The sequence below is a fragment of the Plasmodium vivax genome, chromosome 5 (assembly GCF_000002415.2).
Source record: "Plasmodium vivax chromosome 5, whole genome shotgun sequence".
In the NCBI taxonomy this organism is placed as follows: Eukaryota; Apicomplexa; class Aconoidasida; order Haemosporida; family Plasmodiidae; genus Plasmodium; species Plasmodium vivax.
The window spans coordinates 1281562-1297177 of record NC_009910.1 but is presented as its reverse complement, the minus strand read 5'-3'; the positions used below and the strand labels follow the sequence as shown (position 1 = coordinate 1297177).

Below are 15616 nucleotides of genomic sequence, written 5' to 3'. Positions count from 1 at the left end.
ACACATTTGCAAAACGGGAACATTCAAAAATGTGGTGTTTCTCCCGGAAGCGTATCTTTTCCTAAATGTGAGCATAATATAACGTATGGGGTAAATCACAACCCTTTTTGTCCACATTTTTAAGTAATTCTAGCAGCATATATATATTATGGTAACCCTTACGTTATATAGAAACGTGTGAACGGATAGGGGAAACCCCCCTTTTAATTTTTCTTATCATCAGTTTGTTGTCAAATAGTGTATTCGTATGCACGTCAAAAGTGACCTTTTCCCTTTTTGTTACATTTTTTTACTGGCTACATTGTTTAGTAAAGTGCTATTTTTTTAGACCCCTAAGTAGGCATATTTTGAATATGCCCCTTCTTATTCCCCGCACTTATATGTTCGTCGTATACGAATGCATAGTGTAATAGAGGCGGAAGAGGACGTCCTAATTATTTATCAGATGAACCTGTTAGATTCCCCCCCAAACGGTCCCTACTTATATATACATATATATATTTTTTAATTTGATGTCCTCTTTTTTTTTTTTTTTTGTAATTTTGAATTAACTAAACCTTTTTAATCTTATTGTTTTTAATTCCATTTTAAAGGTGCATACTTTTTTATAAATGAGCCAACATGTTGGGTCTCCATGGGGGTCCATATTCCCGCGCGTTGAAAACGAACCAAACGTGTGTTCACTGCGTCGTAGTAAAACAAAATAGAAGAACTGTGCAACCGAACCGCTCACCGTCTTAGCTTCACATTTCTCCACACCATGTGCTAAATGGGCCTCCTGTGTAAGCATAATTTTGTTGTGAAATACTGTTAATCCATTTCTACGCTACTGAGAAGGGGGAATTCAAAAAGCTCACTCTGAGCATTCACCCCTAAAAAGGTAGATCACAGTGGTGATGTAATTAAATCCCTCAAAGATGTACCTTTTAATTCAGGCAAATATCTTCTCCCCTTACTCAAACGTACAGTCCATTTATAAAACAAAATAAACTGTTTAATTCTTTAACAAGCATTGAAGAAAATTCGGCACGACTGGACAAACACTACCTCCACGCTTCTTACTATCTGTCTTGTGGAGCAATAATGCCTGTGCAAAGTCAAATACAATTATATTTTAAAAATGTGATGACGCTTTTGCAAAACCTGCGTCGAATGGCCGATCGATGCGGTTACAACTCGTTATGACTATTCCACCGGTGATGCCAATTTTACCATTATGAAAAGAGTAACCTCCTTTAAGTATTAATAGATATATGAGTTTCCCCCTTTAGTTGAATGCGCCAGTGTTATAGGCAGTCATTGCAATATGGTGACACAGTCCTTAGAGGGGATCTAAAATTAGAGGTAAAACACAGTAAATGGAACCCTCCCCTAATTTGTCTCACTTATTGAAATGTAGGAAGCGCGCCAACAAGCCGCACAACAAAAGAGGTTTAATTGCAGAGAAAAAAATTAACTTCTATCTCCGTATGGTGCTGTACAAAACCCTAGGGCACGACAAAGTAGGGGCACCTCCACCGTTGTGATTCATCAGGTCGACTCTACTGAATCATAACGAGAACAACGAATAGTAATTAACATTTAGAACTAACAATTCGGCACTTCCGCTGAATGCCTCTCATTAGCGTTTCCCTTACACATTTTGGAAGCATCTGAGAGGCATCACCAAACAGTGCTGGTGTAACACCCACCGATTGGTAAAAATATAAAAAGGAAGATGTGCACATGAGGCACCACACCTAACTGTAAATTCTTTTGACGTCTTTTGCTTCATCCACGAAATGTGAACTGGAAGGCATCAAAAAATGAGCCAAACGGTAGAAGCGTTACTGCTACGCTATTGCTACTTCCACCCACCCTACATCTTCAAACGAACTTCTTCCCTTTTAGCATTTCTCATTTTAACGTTAAAGTTAAAGTATCAGGAAAATAACCCCCAAAGCACATCTTAAAAAAAGAAATGTGCCAATCGGAAGATTCCCCTTTTAAGGCATACAGTGAAGAGCTTAAAATGAACATAAAAAAAAAATTAATAATACACAATAAAAATGATCAACAATAGGTAACATAAAAAAAAAAAAAAATCCGAGTCACACAGAATGTTACTCCCGGAGTGGACACACATTCGGGTGATTATGAACACCCCTGTGTTGGTAAAAAATTGATGCATATTTCCTCAAAAAGGAAACGTGTACATTTCTTTCCTTAGAGAGAGGCGCTTCCCATGCTAACCATTTCAGATGTGCTGCTCCCCTCAGATGTGCTGCCCCCCTCAGATGTGTTGCTCCCCTCAGATGTGCTGCTCCCCTCAGATGTGCTGCTCCCCTCAGATATGCTGCCCCCCTCAGATGCGGCGCCCCCCTCCGATGACAGACCCATAATCCACTCGACGATCTTCTTCGAAACCCTCTCATTCCCGGGCTCCCAAGTGAGGATATGCTCCATATCCACCAGTGTGTGCATCTCCTTATTCTTTACATCGAGTCGGTTGTAGAACGATAGGGATCCTTCATAGTAGCACAAAATGTCCTTCTTAGAGTGAATAATCAGCACAGGAATGTTTTTAGGCATGTATTTTATATCATTGTCTAAATTGTCGATTGCTTTCAAAAGCTCATAGCCAAATCTACACGTGATGGCCTGCTTAGATTGAATTTTATCATACTCAATAAAATATTTAATATACGGATACATTTTATAAGGATACATGGCAATAAGTCTGACCGTTGGGATCCGATCAGCAATGAACTTGGACAATGGGAGACAAACGCGCTGAAATAAAAACGAATTTTTGGATGGTAGCTTCTCAACAGTTATCATTGGAGAGATGGAGATGCACCCTCTGATGTTTAGTCCTGTATTTTCATTTTGCGACTTTCCTAATATTTGTAGCATCCTTAAAGCGATACTTCCACCCAGAGATAAACCGACTACATAAGTGGGAAGCGGCTTCCTCCTCTCACATATCTTGTCCTCTCCAAATGGCAAACTACTACCCCCATCGTCAACAGTACCATCATTTAAGCTATCCTGAATGTTCCTAATGTACTGCATCACATCATAAGCGAAATCGTCAAACTCTTTTACATTATGGCAGAGATTTTCAAATCCATCTGATAAACCGTGGCCTTGTAAATCTAACCCAAAAACGGAATACCCATGTTTATTAAAATATTCTACCCAGCTATCTTCATAAACGTAGTAATTATTTTCATCCTTCACTATAACCTTATCGTTGCTTACTACCTCTACATTGGGTTTTAAAAAGTTTAGTCTCGCGTGAGCTTTAATTCCATGAATTAGTATTATAATGCCTATGGCGTTTTTTACTAACCATCCGTAGCTTCTTAATAGCAACCCATCTTTATTTAAAAACGAATCATGCTTTGGTGCCCCATCAACCCGAGTTCTCCTCAAGCATATTTCTTCATCGCGCGATGCATTATCGGCCATTATGTAAAGTAAACAAAAAAAAAATAAGCCTACGTAAAATTAAAAAAAGGGGAGCACAGTTAGAAGCAACAAATGAGGCTTCCTACTTTGCGCAAAATCAATTTAGACAAGCAGCACTTAAATGCGCTCCTCTGCAAAACTGTTTTAAAAACAGAATTGCAAAATTAACCATATCACGTGTGTACGAAAAGGTAAAATTATTAGGACAAACTGGCATTTAAACAAAAAAAAAAAAATTCAGTTCATCATAAAACGAAAAAACAGACGAATAAACAAAAATGGACAAAACATTTAAGAAATGCGACTTAGTATAACGTCACGGGAGCTCCTCAAAGGATTGTAAATATATACCTAATGCAATGGTGATACTTAAAAAAGGGGTCCTTTTTTCTGAGGTGGGAGACACACCTGGAATTACGCTGCTACCCAGTTCTATTCTTAATAATCACCCAATTGGGGTTGCTTAATCAAGGGTAAAAATGGAGTACCTTGTTATTATCTCAGCCCTGCTGAAATTTCTCCACAATATTTCCCTTACTTGAATAACTCCACTGATCACTTCTCTGAAGGTGGAACTTTTATTTTGTTCCCTTTCACCGTTTCTAGGTTTGGCGAATATACGCTAACACAGCTATGTGCTAGGATGAGGGCCTAAGCGCATCACATGCGTTGCTTTGCCTCCCCGGTCGCAGAAAGGCACTCTTGCATCTACTCCTACAGTATATTACCTTATTCGCAAGGTAAATAATGCTTCCTCGAGAAAAAGCTATATTTTAAAAATGCAAAATTTTGATATTTACGCGAAAGTCACATTCACATGGGGCTCTACAAAGGTCGTCTTCTAATTATCTACCCCGCTGGCAAAGGGGTTCTGCATCCGTCTTGCAAATACAAGCAAAGGTGGCCTTAATTACTCTGACTGGTCTTTAATAAAGATCGGAGTAGCTCACAAAATATAGGTAGTATAATAAGTAGAGGCCTCCTCGTAAATAGTTAACTTAGAAAAAAAGGAATTGTTAGTTTTGTTCTTATTATACCATTAATCCACTGCATAATGGCAAGTTATTTCTCCTTTAACGTTTAGTTTAATCCAAATCGCAGATATGTATATATTTTATATGTACATTGCTGCTCCCCCTTAAAGGTGAACAAACTGAATATTCTTGTATTGCACTATCATACCATAATCATTAGCATTAAGCTACATCGAAAGATGTAGGTCACGTTCAAATTGTAGGCGATGCGTTTAATTTATTTTATTTTTTTTTTTTTCATCAATGAGCACTTCATTATAGCACCGCACGAAGCGCGCGCATATTATAAGCGTTGCTCTCGTCCATTTTTTAAAAAAAAAAAAAACACTGTACATGAAAATTTTTAATAGTGATGACTCTTCCTATAATTACCAAATCGATCGTTTATTTTTTTTAAAATGTCATATTTTGCTAATCACAATTTGAATGAGAGTTTTGCGTACTGGCGCGAGCCTCTCGTGTTCTCTCAACTGCGTCATTTTTAAAGCCCATTAAAAAGGAAAAAATTTGAACATAATATATTTTTCGCCATTAACTAAAAAAATGTACATCGCATACGAGAGGGAGATTATTATATAATGTTTATGTTGCCAATTCATCGTTTTGTGAATCCTTCAGAATTGGCAAGTACATTATGCCATCAACAAATAGATTGGCATTTGTTCATGGGCGCGCATCGCGCATCCTCAGTGGGCATATTCCAAATGAATATTTTACTTCGTACAAACTGAACTCGCAAAGGGGCAATTAGCCGTATATACACCAATATGATCGGCAGAAAAAAAAAAAAATAATGTATGTATAATAACGTCATGTGTATTAAACCCTCTCCGCCATTCGTTCGCTTAACGCACCGTTTATTATTTAAAAAAATGGCAACGAAGTTTACGTTAAGAAGAAGGTTTTCATTCTATACGTGATGCGCTTGGGGTGGATTCTTCTCCTATTCCAAAAGACGTACACACAATAGGAGGCTAAAGAACAGCCGCGTTTTTTTAGCTTTCTCTTCCGTTGCAGTGAAGTCTTTACCAGTACGCTTTGGCATCCATCCCTTTAGCAATCTTTTTAAAGCACGTTTTTTATTCTAAGCAAACTACTTTTTTACACAGCTGCTAAAGTGAGGTGAACGTCTTTCACCCGCATTTCGCAGCATCGCTTCGTTATACATACATATGTAGATATATAAGATATATGTACACGCATATACTACATTTACCTTTTATTCAAAAGATTCGTAAAGGTATAATAATCCACATTGTGCGTAATAAATGTTCTAACCGAGGCAGGCGGAAGATCTCCCTATAATACAAGTCCGCTCTTTCGGAAAAGATGGTACATATGTGACGATGGGAGGTACCTATTTGGAAACGTTTGCCAATAACTCATCCTGGCTCTACAATCCTTCTTAAATAATGCCCTTCATGGCAGTATACATTTTATACAGCCATTGTACAATTCTCAATCTGCGCTCTTTTTTTCTTTGCGCAAAGTACCTTTTTTCTTTTGCCTTTATTTTTCCCCAACCGTCATCCATTCCCTATTTTAATCCATCTGCTCGCAAAATGAGCAACATTCACGGACGCGGAAAAGAAACAAAACAGTGCGTTGTGTTTCTACATTTATCCCCCCTTTTGGGAAGAAAATTCTCCCCCTTATTTAACTCATTTATTGTACAAGAAAATGACGCATAATGGGGAATAAAAATGTATTAACAAAGCGGAAATAATACTGTGCACAGGTCTATATATTAATTTTCCCCTCTACGTAAACAAAATAAGTGCCCTTTTTTGGCTAATTTTTTACTTAAATTGCAATAAGTAAAAGGACGCAGCTTTCCTCTTTTGTACAGACATATTTATTTCCACTTTATTAACAGCATGTAAATAAGATTTAAAATAAAAGGCGAACCGTGCTGACCCCAATTTGGAAAATTTTCCAAATAACGTCCATAATTTGACTTAAAACAAAAAAAAAAACATGCAATTTTTTTTTACATTTAATTAATATTTTCCGCGTAATGATTTTTCTTTCTTTTTTTTTTTTTTTTTGCGCAGAGGAATATTACTTAAAAAAAAAAGAATAAATCTATAATGATGAAACAATGCCTAAGTAAAAACACCAAAAGAAAACAAATAATTAATAAAGCAAAGCCATGTAAAATGACTTATTATTACTATGAAGAAGTTAAGGTTACATTTCATTCTCATTATCATCCTCAGTCCCGAGTTTTCTTTTATTTTTCCCATTTTAGAATGCCCCCATTTTAGTAACAAATATATGCTACAAATATAATAATATTGAAAAATTTTTGGAAGTTCGAAATTTTGCCGAAAAGGAAAAAAAACAAAGGCATAAAAACCATTTTTTATGAACATTCTCGTTAAATTTTCCTCCGCGTTTTCTTTTTTTTTTTCATTTTTAAAAATCACCTTAAATGTCTAATTTTTTTGTTATTTTTTATTAAATTGGAACATTTTAACGTATGGCTGGTCCATTTATCAGTAAACTACCATTCCAAGAACGACTCATACCTAGTTCAAACAGTGCAGTAAACTAAATTTTCACCTTGAAAAAATTAATTTTACATGTAAAAAAAAAACATATATAATATATATATATATATATATATATATATATATATATATATATATTTTCCTTATCCCTTAAGCCACCACCATTTATCGTTATTTTACCCAATTTTACCACCCATTAAAAGGCCATTATTTATAAAGTAAAAACTCCAGAAACGGGAAATTCAAAAAATAATCCTATTTAATTTAACAAATTGGTTATGGGAGTATAGTAAAATAATAAAACAATAAAGCGTATGGGTTTTTACCCTCTAACTTGCTACTCTTTTTAATTCTTTTTTTTTTTTTTTTTCTCCAAAAAGTAATAATAAAATAATAACAATATGATAAAAAATATACAAATTTAAAAAATTACCACCTGATTTATAAAAAAAAAAAAAAGTAACCAAATTTCCTTATGAAGACAATTTAATTAATTAACATTTTTGATCTAATTAATTTTTTTTAAAACTGTAAAATTTATACAAAATAGGAACTTTTGAACATTGCATGACAAATAAAAGTGCATGTATATCTATTGTTGAAAATATATTATTTATAACATTTTAATTTTCCATTATTTTTCCTAAATATTTTTTAATCATCTAAATAGCGCATTCTTATCCGAACATTTTCCGATTAGTTTTTAATTTTTGTTCTTTTTTTACTAGCTTATAGCGTAAGTAACCCCAATAATTTTTAAAACTACCACTAATTTGTTTAGCATCATTTTATTATATTACATTGTATTATTTTATTTTCTGTTTTTTTGGTTTTTTCTGTTTTTTCTTTTTTTTCCTTTTTTTTTCTCTCTATTGAATAAAAAAACACGAAGCATTCTTCTACTCTTCCTTTTAAATCCCCCACTCAGAATATCCATCCTATTAAACAAACCAAGATCAAAATGGTTTCCAGCGTATCTATTGCCGTCCTTTTGTTATCCTCGGCCCTTCTGAACAATCCCCTCGTTGACGTACGAAACGGAAGCTGATAAAGCTTTACTTTTTACTAAACCAGCGCGATGCTTAGATCATTTTACATATGTATAGTTACATGCATATGTTTAATCCACTCTTATGATGATTGAGTACAAATGTTTATATTTTCATTTTTCCCTCTTTTAAGGCTGCCCAAAAGAAGGCAGGAAAACCCAAGGGAGCTGCTGCTACCAAAGCCGCCACGGCCAAAGGTACAGCTGCCAAAGCTGCTACCGCCAAGAAGCCTGCCGCCGCTAAGGCCGAACCATCATCTAGTCAAGAAGCGGCCTCAACCCCCGCAGCTGCTGCTCCTGCGGCTGCCCCCTCTGCTGCCGAAGCCGTCAAAAAACCCAAAGCTGCTGCAGTAATTACCGCAGCTAAACCAAACGAATACGTAGAGGAATGGAGAGTTAAACCACTCGAATGGAAATTGAATGAATTTTCCAATTGGTTAAAGAAAGCCGAAGAAGACTGGAAAGAATTCCACGTGGTCCTTGAAGATGAAAGAACTAAATGGGTTGCAAATTTGGGAGATTTAGAAAAAGGATGGTTCGAAACCGCAGAAAAAAAATGGAACAACTACAACCCAGGTTTGGATCTAGAATACAAAAGCAATATATTAAAAAAAGCAAAAGTCTGGAAAGAGGGTCAATGGAAAGAATGGATTGATAAAAGTTTAAAGAAATACATTACAGACGACTTTAAAAAATGGATGGACGGCCACCAAGAAAACTTAAATGCAGCTCTTAGTGTAAACTGGGAAACATGGAAAAGACAAAAATTGTTAGAATGCAATTCGGTAGGATGGAGATTAAAGGAAGATAAGCACTGGATCAGATGGACCTTCTTCAGCCCAAACATTGATGATATTCCAGTACCTAAAGAATTTAAAGCACTTTACGAAAACTGGAAAGTAAGAAGAAAGGCAGAAACAGACCAATGGAAAGAATGGACCGATAGAATAGAAAAGAGAGTTATCTTTAAAGACACCCCTGCATGGACCAAATGGAAAAATGATAAAACTGCCGCCTTCGAAAAATGGCTAGCTGCCTTCACTAACAAATTAGTTGCTCAAAAGCAGTGGACCAACTGGGTCTAAAATATTCGAACACTTTTTAACTAACTTTAGGGTGGAGAAAATTACAAAGTGTTAAGAGCTAAATTAAGGAGGTTTTTGTGCCCCTAGCGAATGAAAAAAAAAAAAAAATTTGCTTGCGGATTATATTTACCTCCCCCTTCGAAGTGTAGAACAAAAAATGCACTTGAAATAAGTAGATGTTAATGTAAGAACTGCATATAAATTTGTACAAAATGAGTATAAAAAAAATGGAATACCTTTTTTTTTTTTTTTATCTTTATTTGCTTCCATTTTGCTGCGGAGTCAAAACGAAAAGGATGGAGGTGCACCCGGAGAGAGAGGGGAAAGGATAAAAATAAAGGAAAAGTTGAGAATCGTCTAATGTTGGAACAAATGGGAAACGCTAAATTAATTCTTTAAAAATATGGCAGACGAGCATTCTTTAATTAACATCTCTGCATAAATAATATACACTTTTTTTATTTTTAAATAAAACACCTTCCATCAATATTTTGCTCATTCAATGATTGTTTGTTCTTTTTTTATTTTTTTTAACTAAACATTATTGTCACTACATGGAAAATATTAATTTTTAAAATGATTATTCATTCCTAAATGTTTTTTTTTTTTTTTTTATGTTCAATATTAAACTTCCTTTTTTTAATATTTCTTTTTTTTTTTTTTTTTTTACATTTTAAATGTACCAAATGCACATGAAAATAAAAATATGCTATAAATTATTTTTTGTGAGTAATACTTTCCTATTTGTTCTATTCATATAATTGAAATATGTTTGTCTTGAAAAACTTTTTAGTATAACAGACGCTTATGTATATTTTCCCACAGATTTAAACACTTACATTAGGCTATGCTTTGAAATACGAAAATTAATTCAAAAAAAACTTTCCACAGAGGAGTGAGTTTTTTTTTTTTTTTTTAAACACCCACACGAGTCATCATATTTGCTATCATTGTTCGATGTAAACCGGGTATGCATAAGCAGACAGGTTTTCTCTACTTATATTTACATACTCTTTAAAAGAAAAGGCCTCCCCCCATACACTTTTTTTTTTATAAGAAATTTTATCCTCATCCTCACTTTAATTTAATATCCCTTCTGAGTACATCCCCCACTGCTTACGTTTGTGCGAATGAAGTCGTCATGAAGTGGGCTGTTCAAGCAGCGTTACGAAAATGTTGTACATACGCATGAGGTTTTATTTGCTAATACGTCTACATCTACGCAGAAGCGTAGGCGGAAAATGATTCGCATTTTTTCGGACGCCATGAAGAAAAAGTAGTGTGGTCTACGTTTTTACAATGACGTTCTCCTCCTTGGGGGATAAACCAAAAAATTTATTCCCCTTTGGATAATCTGTGAGACACGTTAACACATACCAGAAAAGTCAAAAAGAGAGACAATGCAAAAGTGAAGCCATTCAAATGTAAGTATTAAAAAACGAATCCGTAAACGAATTAGAAATGGAGATGTGTCATATGAACTGCCACAACCACCACAGAACTGAAATTATCCCCGTGAATGATCCATGCCAGAAATGTTCATTTGTTTTGATGTTTTTCCATCCTTTTAAAAAGGGAAGAAAAATTCTATCATGATGGATAGACAAAATGGAAAGAAAAAGAAAATATGCTATCCATCCATCGTACAAATATGCATAATTGCGTGAAAAAAAAAAAAATGAACCTCTTTCGATAGACCCCCATAATATCATTTTATTGACGCGTTCGTTTGGGACTGCTTCCTATTCAATTTGAACGAAAAATAAAAGAGACAAAAAATAAGAAAAAATATATTTTTTTTTAAATTGGAAAAAGCTGCCATTTTTAATATTTTTTTTAAACTTTAAACTCGTTATAAATTTTATTTTATTCTGTCCCTTTATTTATTCTCATCATACGAATGAGAGTGGCCTTTTTTCTCAGTTCATCCCTTCATCCATAGATTTTTTTTTTTTTTTTCCTCTTACCTCATTTAACACGTATAATTTTGCATAACCTCGTTATATGCTAAAATAATGTAGGCATAACGCGGTAGCACTGTCCCCGAATAAAGCCCCTTAACCTTTCGCATAAAAGAGAGCCCCTTTATTTTTATAGCATATAAGAAGTATACTCTATAAGCACTTATGCGTACAGTACATATTAATTATATGAGCAATGCGAGTATAATGCAGTACCCCGTAAAAAAAAAAAAGGAAGAAAACGTCGAAAAAGAACAAAACCGTGGCGGCATTGTATTCGTACTTACTGGTAAACAATACCAACTGAACTAATCATTTTAACTGAAAAAAATAATAAAACAAATTTTTTCTACATTTTCTGTAAAAAACGACTAAATATTTTTTTTTACAAACATAAAAATATATCCTTCATGTTACGACTTTTTGGGCAAACAATCGCTTATTTTCAATTTTTTATTAATATAAATTATTCTCATTTTTGATGAAAAAAAAAAAAAAAAAAAAAATGCAGGACGGATAAATATAAAAAAAAAAATTGTAAAAAATAGATAAAGATAGGTAATTATTCCCGTAATTTTCTTCATTGCAATTTATTTTTAAATTTATTAATTTATTACTTGTATTGTAAAAAATGGATGCAAATAGAGAAGACCGCGTCGTATTTCATGCATTCAATGTTTGGTTTTAATTTACATTTATTTGTTCCTGATATTTTTTGCATAAACTATGTATATTATGTATATATATATATATATATATATATATATATATATATATATATATATATCTTTGCATACCGTTTATATATTTTACTGCTTTCTTATTTTTCTGTCATTTGTTTCGAATGCCATCGCGCATGAAATTTTAATGAACGATTAATTGGCTTCTATTTAGCATTTATTTATTGTTCAACTGGCATTTAAATTATCCCTCGACTTGGTTTCATTTTGTCCATTTTTTGCTGCAACCCTGGAAACACTGCAAAAAGTATTCATCACAAAAGTATATATATATATATATATAATGCTATGGTTACTATTTGTTTTTGCCACCCGTCGTGCTAACCACAAATAAATCAAAACCATTCTAGACACCCATCCTTGTATATGCGTATATATTATGTATTCATTTGTGCTTCAGTATTCATAATCAAAAATAAGAAAGTTTCCCCCCCCCTCCCCACGTTTGTGTCATTTCATGCGGACATTGCTGCTATGGAATATTCTTCAAGCAGAAGTCTTAATTTTTTTTTTTTTTTTTTTTCATTAAATGGGCATATGAACTTCCCGGTTGATGGACAGATGAATGGATAAACAAATAAATAAAAAAATATCCGAGCGCATCCAGTACATCATATTTGTCCTTATGCAAACGAGTGGTTGCCTATAATACTAATATATATATCCATGATAATTAAATAAACCTTTAATGTAATTCCATTACTAAAGACGCGTCCTTCATGGTTTCATGCACGTCTCTCTGTTTATACATCATATACTCGCTTTTCCTTCTGAATAATGTTTCTTTAGTAAGCAAAAAAAGAAAGAAGCGTACAATGCTGGCTTCTGCCTCTGTATAGCAAGGGGGGAACCCACGTGTGCCCCCCAGCATATACGCACATGCATATAAATACATGCATATACGTACGTGCATATACATACATGCATACACGTAACACGTGTACACCGCTGCGCGCTCATATGCTGATCCATTACTTTTCCTCGCTTCTCAGTCCATACAAGTGAAAACGAACGAAATTAAAAATGGGCAAAATGGCTCCGTACAGCTGAAGGAAAAAGGGGGGGGCGTCAATCTCGCCCCCAAAGTAGGAACAAATATTACCCAAAAGAGGGATACTAAGATGGCTAAAAAAACAGTTACAAAGGTGGCTAAAAAAAAAGTTACAAAGGTGGCTGAAAAAACAGGCACAAAAGTAGCCGACAAAACAGGCACAAAAGTAGCCGACAAAACAGGCACAAAAGTAGCCGACAAAACAGGCACAAAAGTAGCGGAAAAAACAGGTACAAAAGTAGCCGACAAAACAGGTACAAAAGTAGCGGAAAAAACGGGGACAAATATTTCCCAAAAAGAGGACGAAAAAGGCCCCCCAAAGGAAGACACACAGGGCACCCAAAAGGCCGACGCAAAGGCCATCCAACAGGCCGACGCGCAGGTCTCCGAAAAATGGAAAAAAAAAGAGTGGAAAGAGTGGATAAAAAAAGCGGAATCCGATTTGGACATCTTCAACGCCCTCATGGATAATGAAAAAGAAAAAAAGTGGTACAGCGAGAAAGAAAAGGAATGGAACAAGTGGATAAAAGGTGTAGAAAAAAAGTGGATGCATTATAACAAAAATATTTATGTTGAATACCGATCCCTAGTTTTCTGGGTAGGTTTAAAATGGGTAGAATCACAATGGGAAAAGTGGATTCTATCTGATGGGTTAGAATTTTTGGTGATGGATTGGAAAAAATGGATCAAGGAAAATAAATCAAATTTCGACGAATGGCTTAAATCTGAGTGGGATACTTGGACAAATAGCCAAATGGAGGAATGGAAATCCAGTAACTGGAAACTTAACGAAGATAAACGCTGGGAAATGTGGGAAAATGATAAAAAATGGATCAAATGGTTGTACTTAAAGGATTGGATAAATTGTAGCAAATGGAAAAAGAGAATACAAAAAGAATCGAAAGAATGGCTTCGCTGGACGAAGTTAAAGGAAGAAATGTATAAAAATAAATACGGCGATAAGTGGAAAGAGTGGAGAACCGATAAAAGTATCGTCTATGATGACTGGAAGGATGACCTCGCAAAGAGGATGATCAAGAAGAAGCAGTGGCAAGTGTGGCTTAAGGAGAGGACTGCCCTTATAGAGAAGAGGAAAGCCGCCTATCCCGCCATCATGAAGGATATAAGATTTATTGAGTGAGGGGGAAAGAAATCACCAAATGGTTCATTGGGCAGCTGGTTAATTTTCTAGTTTGTTGCTGGGCATTTTTCTAGTTTGTTGCTGGGCATTTTTCTAATTTGTTGCTTGGCATTTTTCTAATTTGTTTGCTTGGCCAATTTCCTAATTGGCCTACTTTCCCATTTGCCAGTTTGCGAAGTTTCCTCCCCACCCGCACACACCACCTATGTAAGCACCTCCCAACCGAAATGATCTATGCAAAACTGCAGGAGCGCCATGGATGCAGAAGCAGCAGCAGCATAGCTGCAGTGAGCTATCTGAAGAGCGAACCACAGCACTGTCGCATCTGCACAGCTCTTATTATAATATGTTATCCATTCGAACATTTTACATTTGGCTTAAAGAGAAAAGACGGGTGTGGCACGAAGACTGATCACTGGAAGAATCCCCAAAGAGAAAACAACATATCATTTGTAAAAATTGACGTAGGTAGAGAAGACAATAGGAACAATATTTTTTAAAAGGAAGATTTCATCCTTCACTAAATTTTACGTTCCTGATGTCCTTCCAATTGTGTATATCGGTATATATGTGATTTTATGTGCATGTGTTTACGTCCCCCCTAGTTATACACGCACGCGGTAGACACATATGCTCAAGCATATGCATCTAGGCGTCACCAAGTCATCACAACGTTATTTTATATGGCCCTTCGAACAGAGGAAGGAGGAGAGGAGAAAAAGGAGAAGAAGAAGACCATTTTTTTTTTATCAGTACCCATTTTTTTGTATTTTGCCGAGTATGTTATAAATGCTTCTACTATGCTGAACGTTTGTAGCAGGCCAAATGGGTTAAGCGCACCAAACGGTTAAGCATATCAAATACACATGGCTCATATTAGATGTCTAATCATGATTTTTTTTAAACCAATATTCATCAATGCTTTGTTTGGTATATGCATTTATTTTTTTCATTATTTTCTTTTTGCACTACGCAAAAACGTCTATCCAGTTTGTTATCATAAAGTTTGTAAAAATATTCCCGCACTGCTTTTCTTTGAGTTTGAAAAATGAACACTATTACGTGTGGTGCTATATATAACAGCACTACAAAAAATTGTTGCCTTGTAATAGTGTCTTCCGTGTATATTCATTCGTGGAATTTTTCTACGCTTACAAAAGCAGGGTTATTTCATGCACTTAGTTCAGTTTGACATACGTACATACACGTATATATTTATATACACAATTGATGCACTTCTTACACATGTATCCTTTGTTGTTTTCGTTTTTTCCAATTATTATTTTTTTTTTTTTTTTTTTTTGTTTCCGCGCGTTTGTTAATTTTTAATTATCACCAATTTGACTCCTTCATTTGATTACATTTTACATGCTTAATCTTTCCACGCAAAAACTCGAATTTGTACGAATGCTGTGCTGTACATTTGTACATCCTTTTATCTTTCTGCCAAACTCAACACATAAAATATATCCCAAGTGACAAAAAAAAACCTCCCGTTTTTAATTCCATTTTGAAACAGTAATGCTTGAAGTTACGTGCAGCTGTACATACAAGTTTTACTTTACCTGGACTAATGGTTATTCCAACGCG

General features: G+C 34.8%; 3 protein-coding genes across 3 annotated transcripts; 2 read left to right on the top strand and 1 right to left on the bottom strand.

Annotated features, from left to right (window-relative positions):
* Positions 1-2205: 2205 nt before the first annotated feature.
* PVX_090280 (PST-A protein) lies at positions 2206-3453 on the bottom strand (the record flags this gene model as incomplete). The annotated part of the gene is made up of 1 exon (XM_001615098.1): positions 2206-3453. The coding sequence occupies one exon, from the start codon at positions 3451-3453 to the stop codon at positions 2206-2208; it is 1248 nt and encodes a 415-aa protein (XP_001615148.1).
* A 3985-nt stretch (positions 3454-7438) lies between these two features.
* On the top strand, positions 7439-9133 carry PVX_090275 (tryptophan-rich antigen (Pv-fam-a); the record flags this gene model as incomplete). Its single annotated transcript, XM_001615097.1, has 3 exons — positions 7439-7736; positions 7929-8030; positions 8183-9133. The coding sequence occupies exons 2-3, from the start codon at positions 7962-7964 to the stop codon at positions 9131-9133; spliced, it is 1020 nt and encodes a 339-aa protein (XP_001615147.1). The 5' UTR covers positions 7439-7736; positions 7929-7961.
* A 3822-nt stretch (positions 9134-12955) lies between these two features.
* Positions 12956-14026, top strand: PVX_090270 (tryptophan-rich antigen (Pv-fam-a); the record flags this gene model as incomplete). Its single annotated transcript, XM_001615096.1, has 1 exon — positions 12956-14026. One exon carries the CDS (start codon positions 12956-12958, stop codon positions 14024-14026), a length of 1071 nt encoding a protein of 356 aa, XP_001615146.1.
* Positions 14027-15616: the final 1590 nt, after the last annotated feature.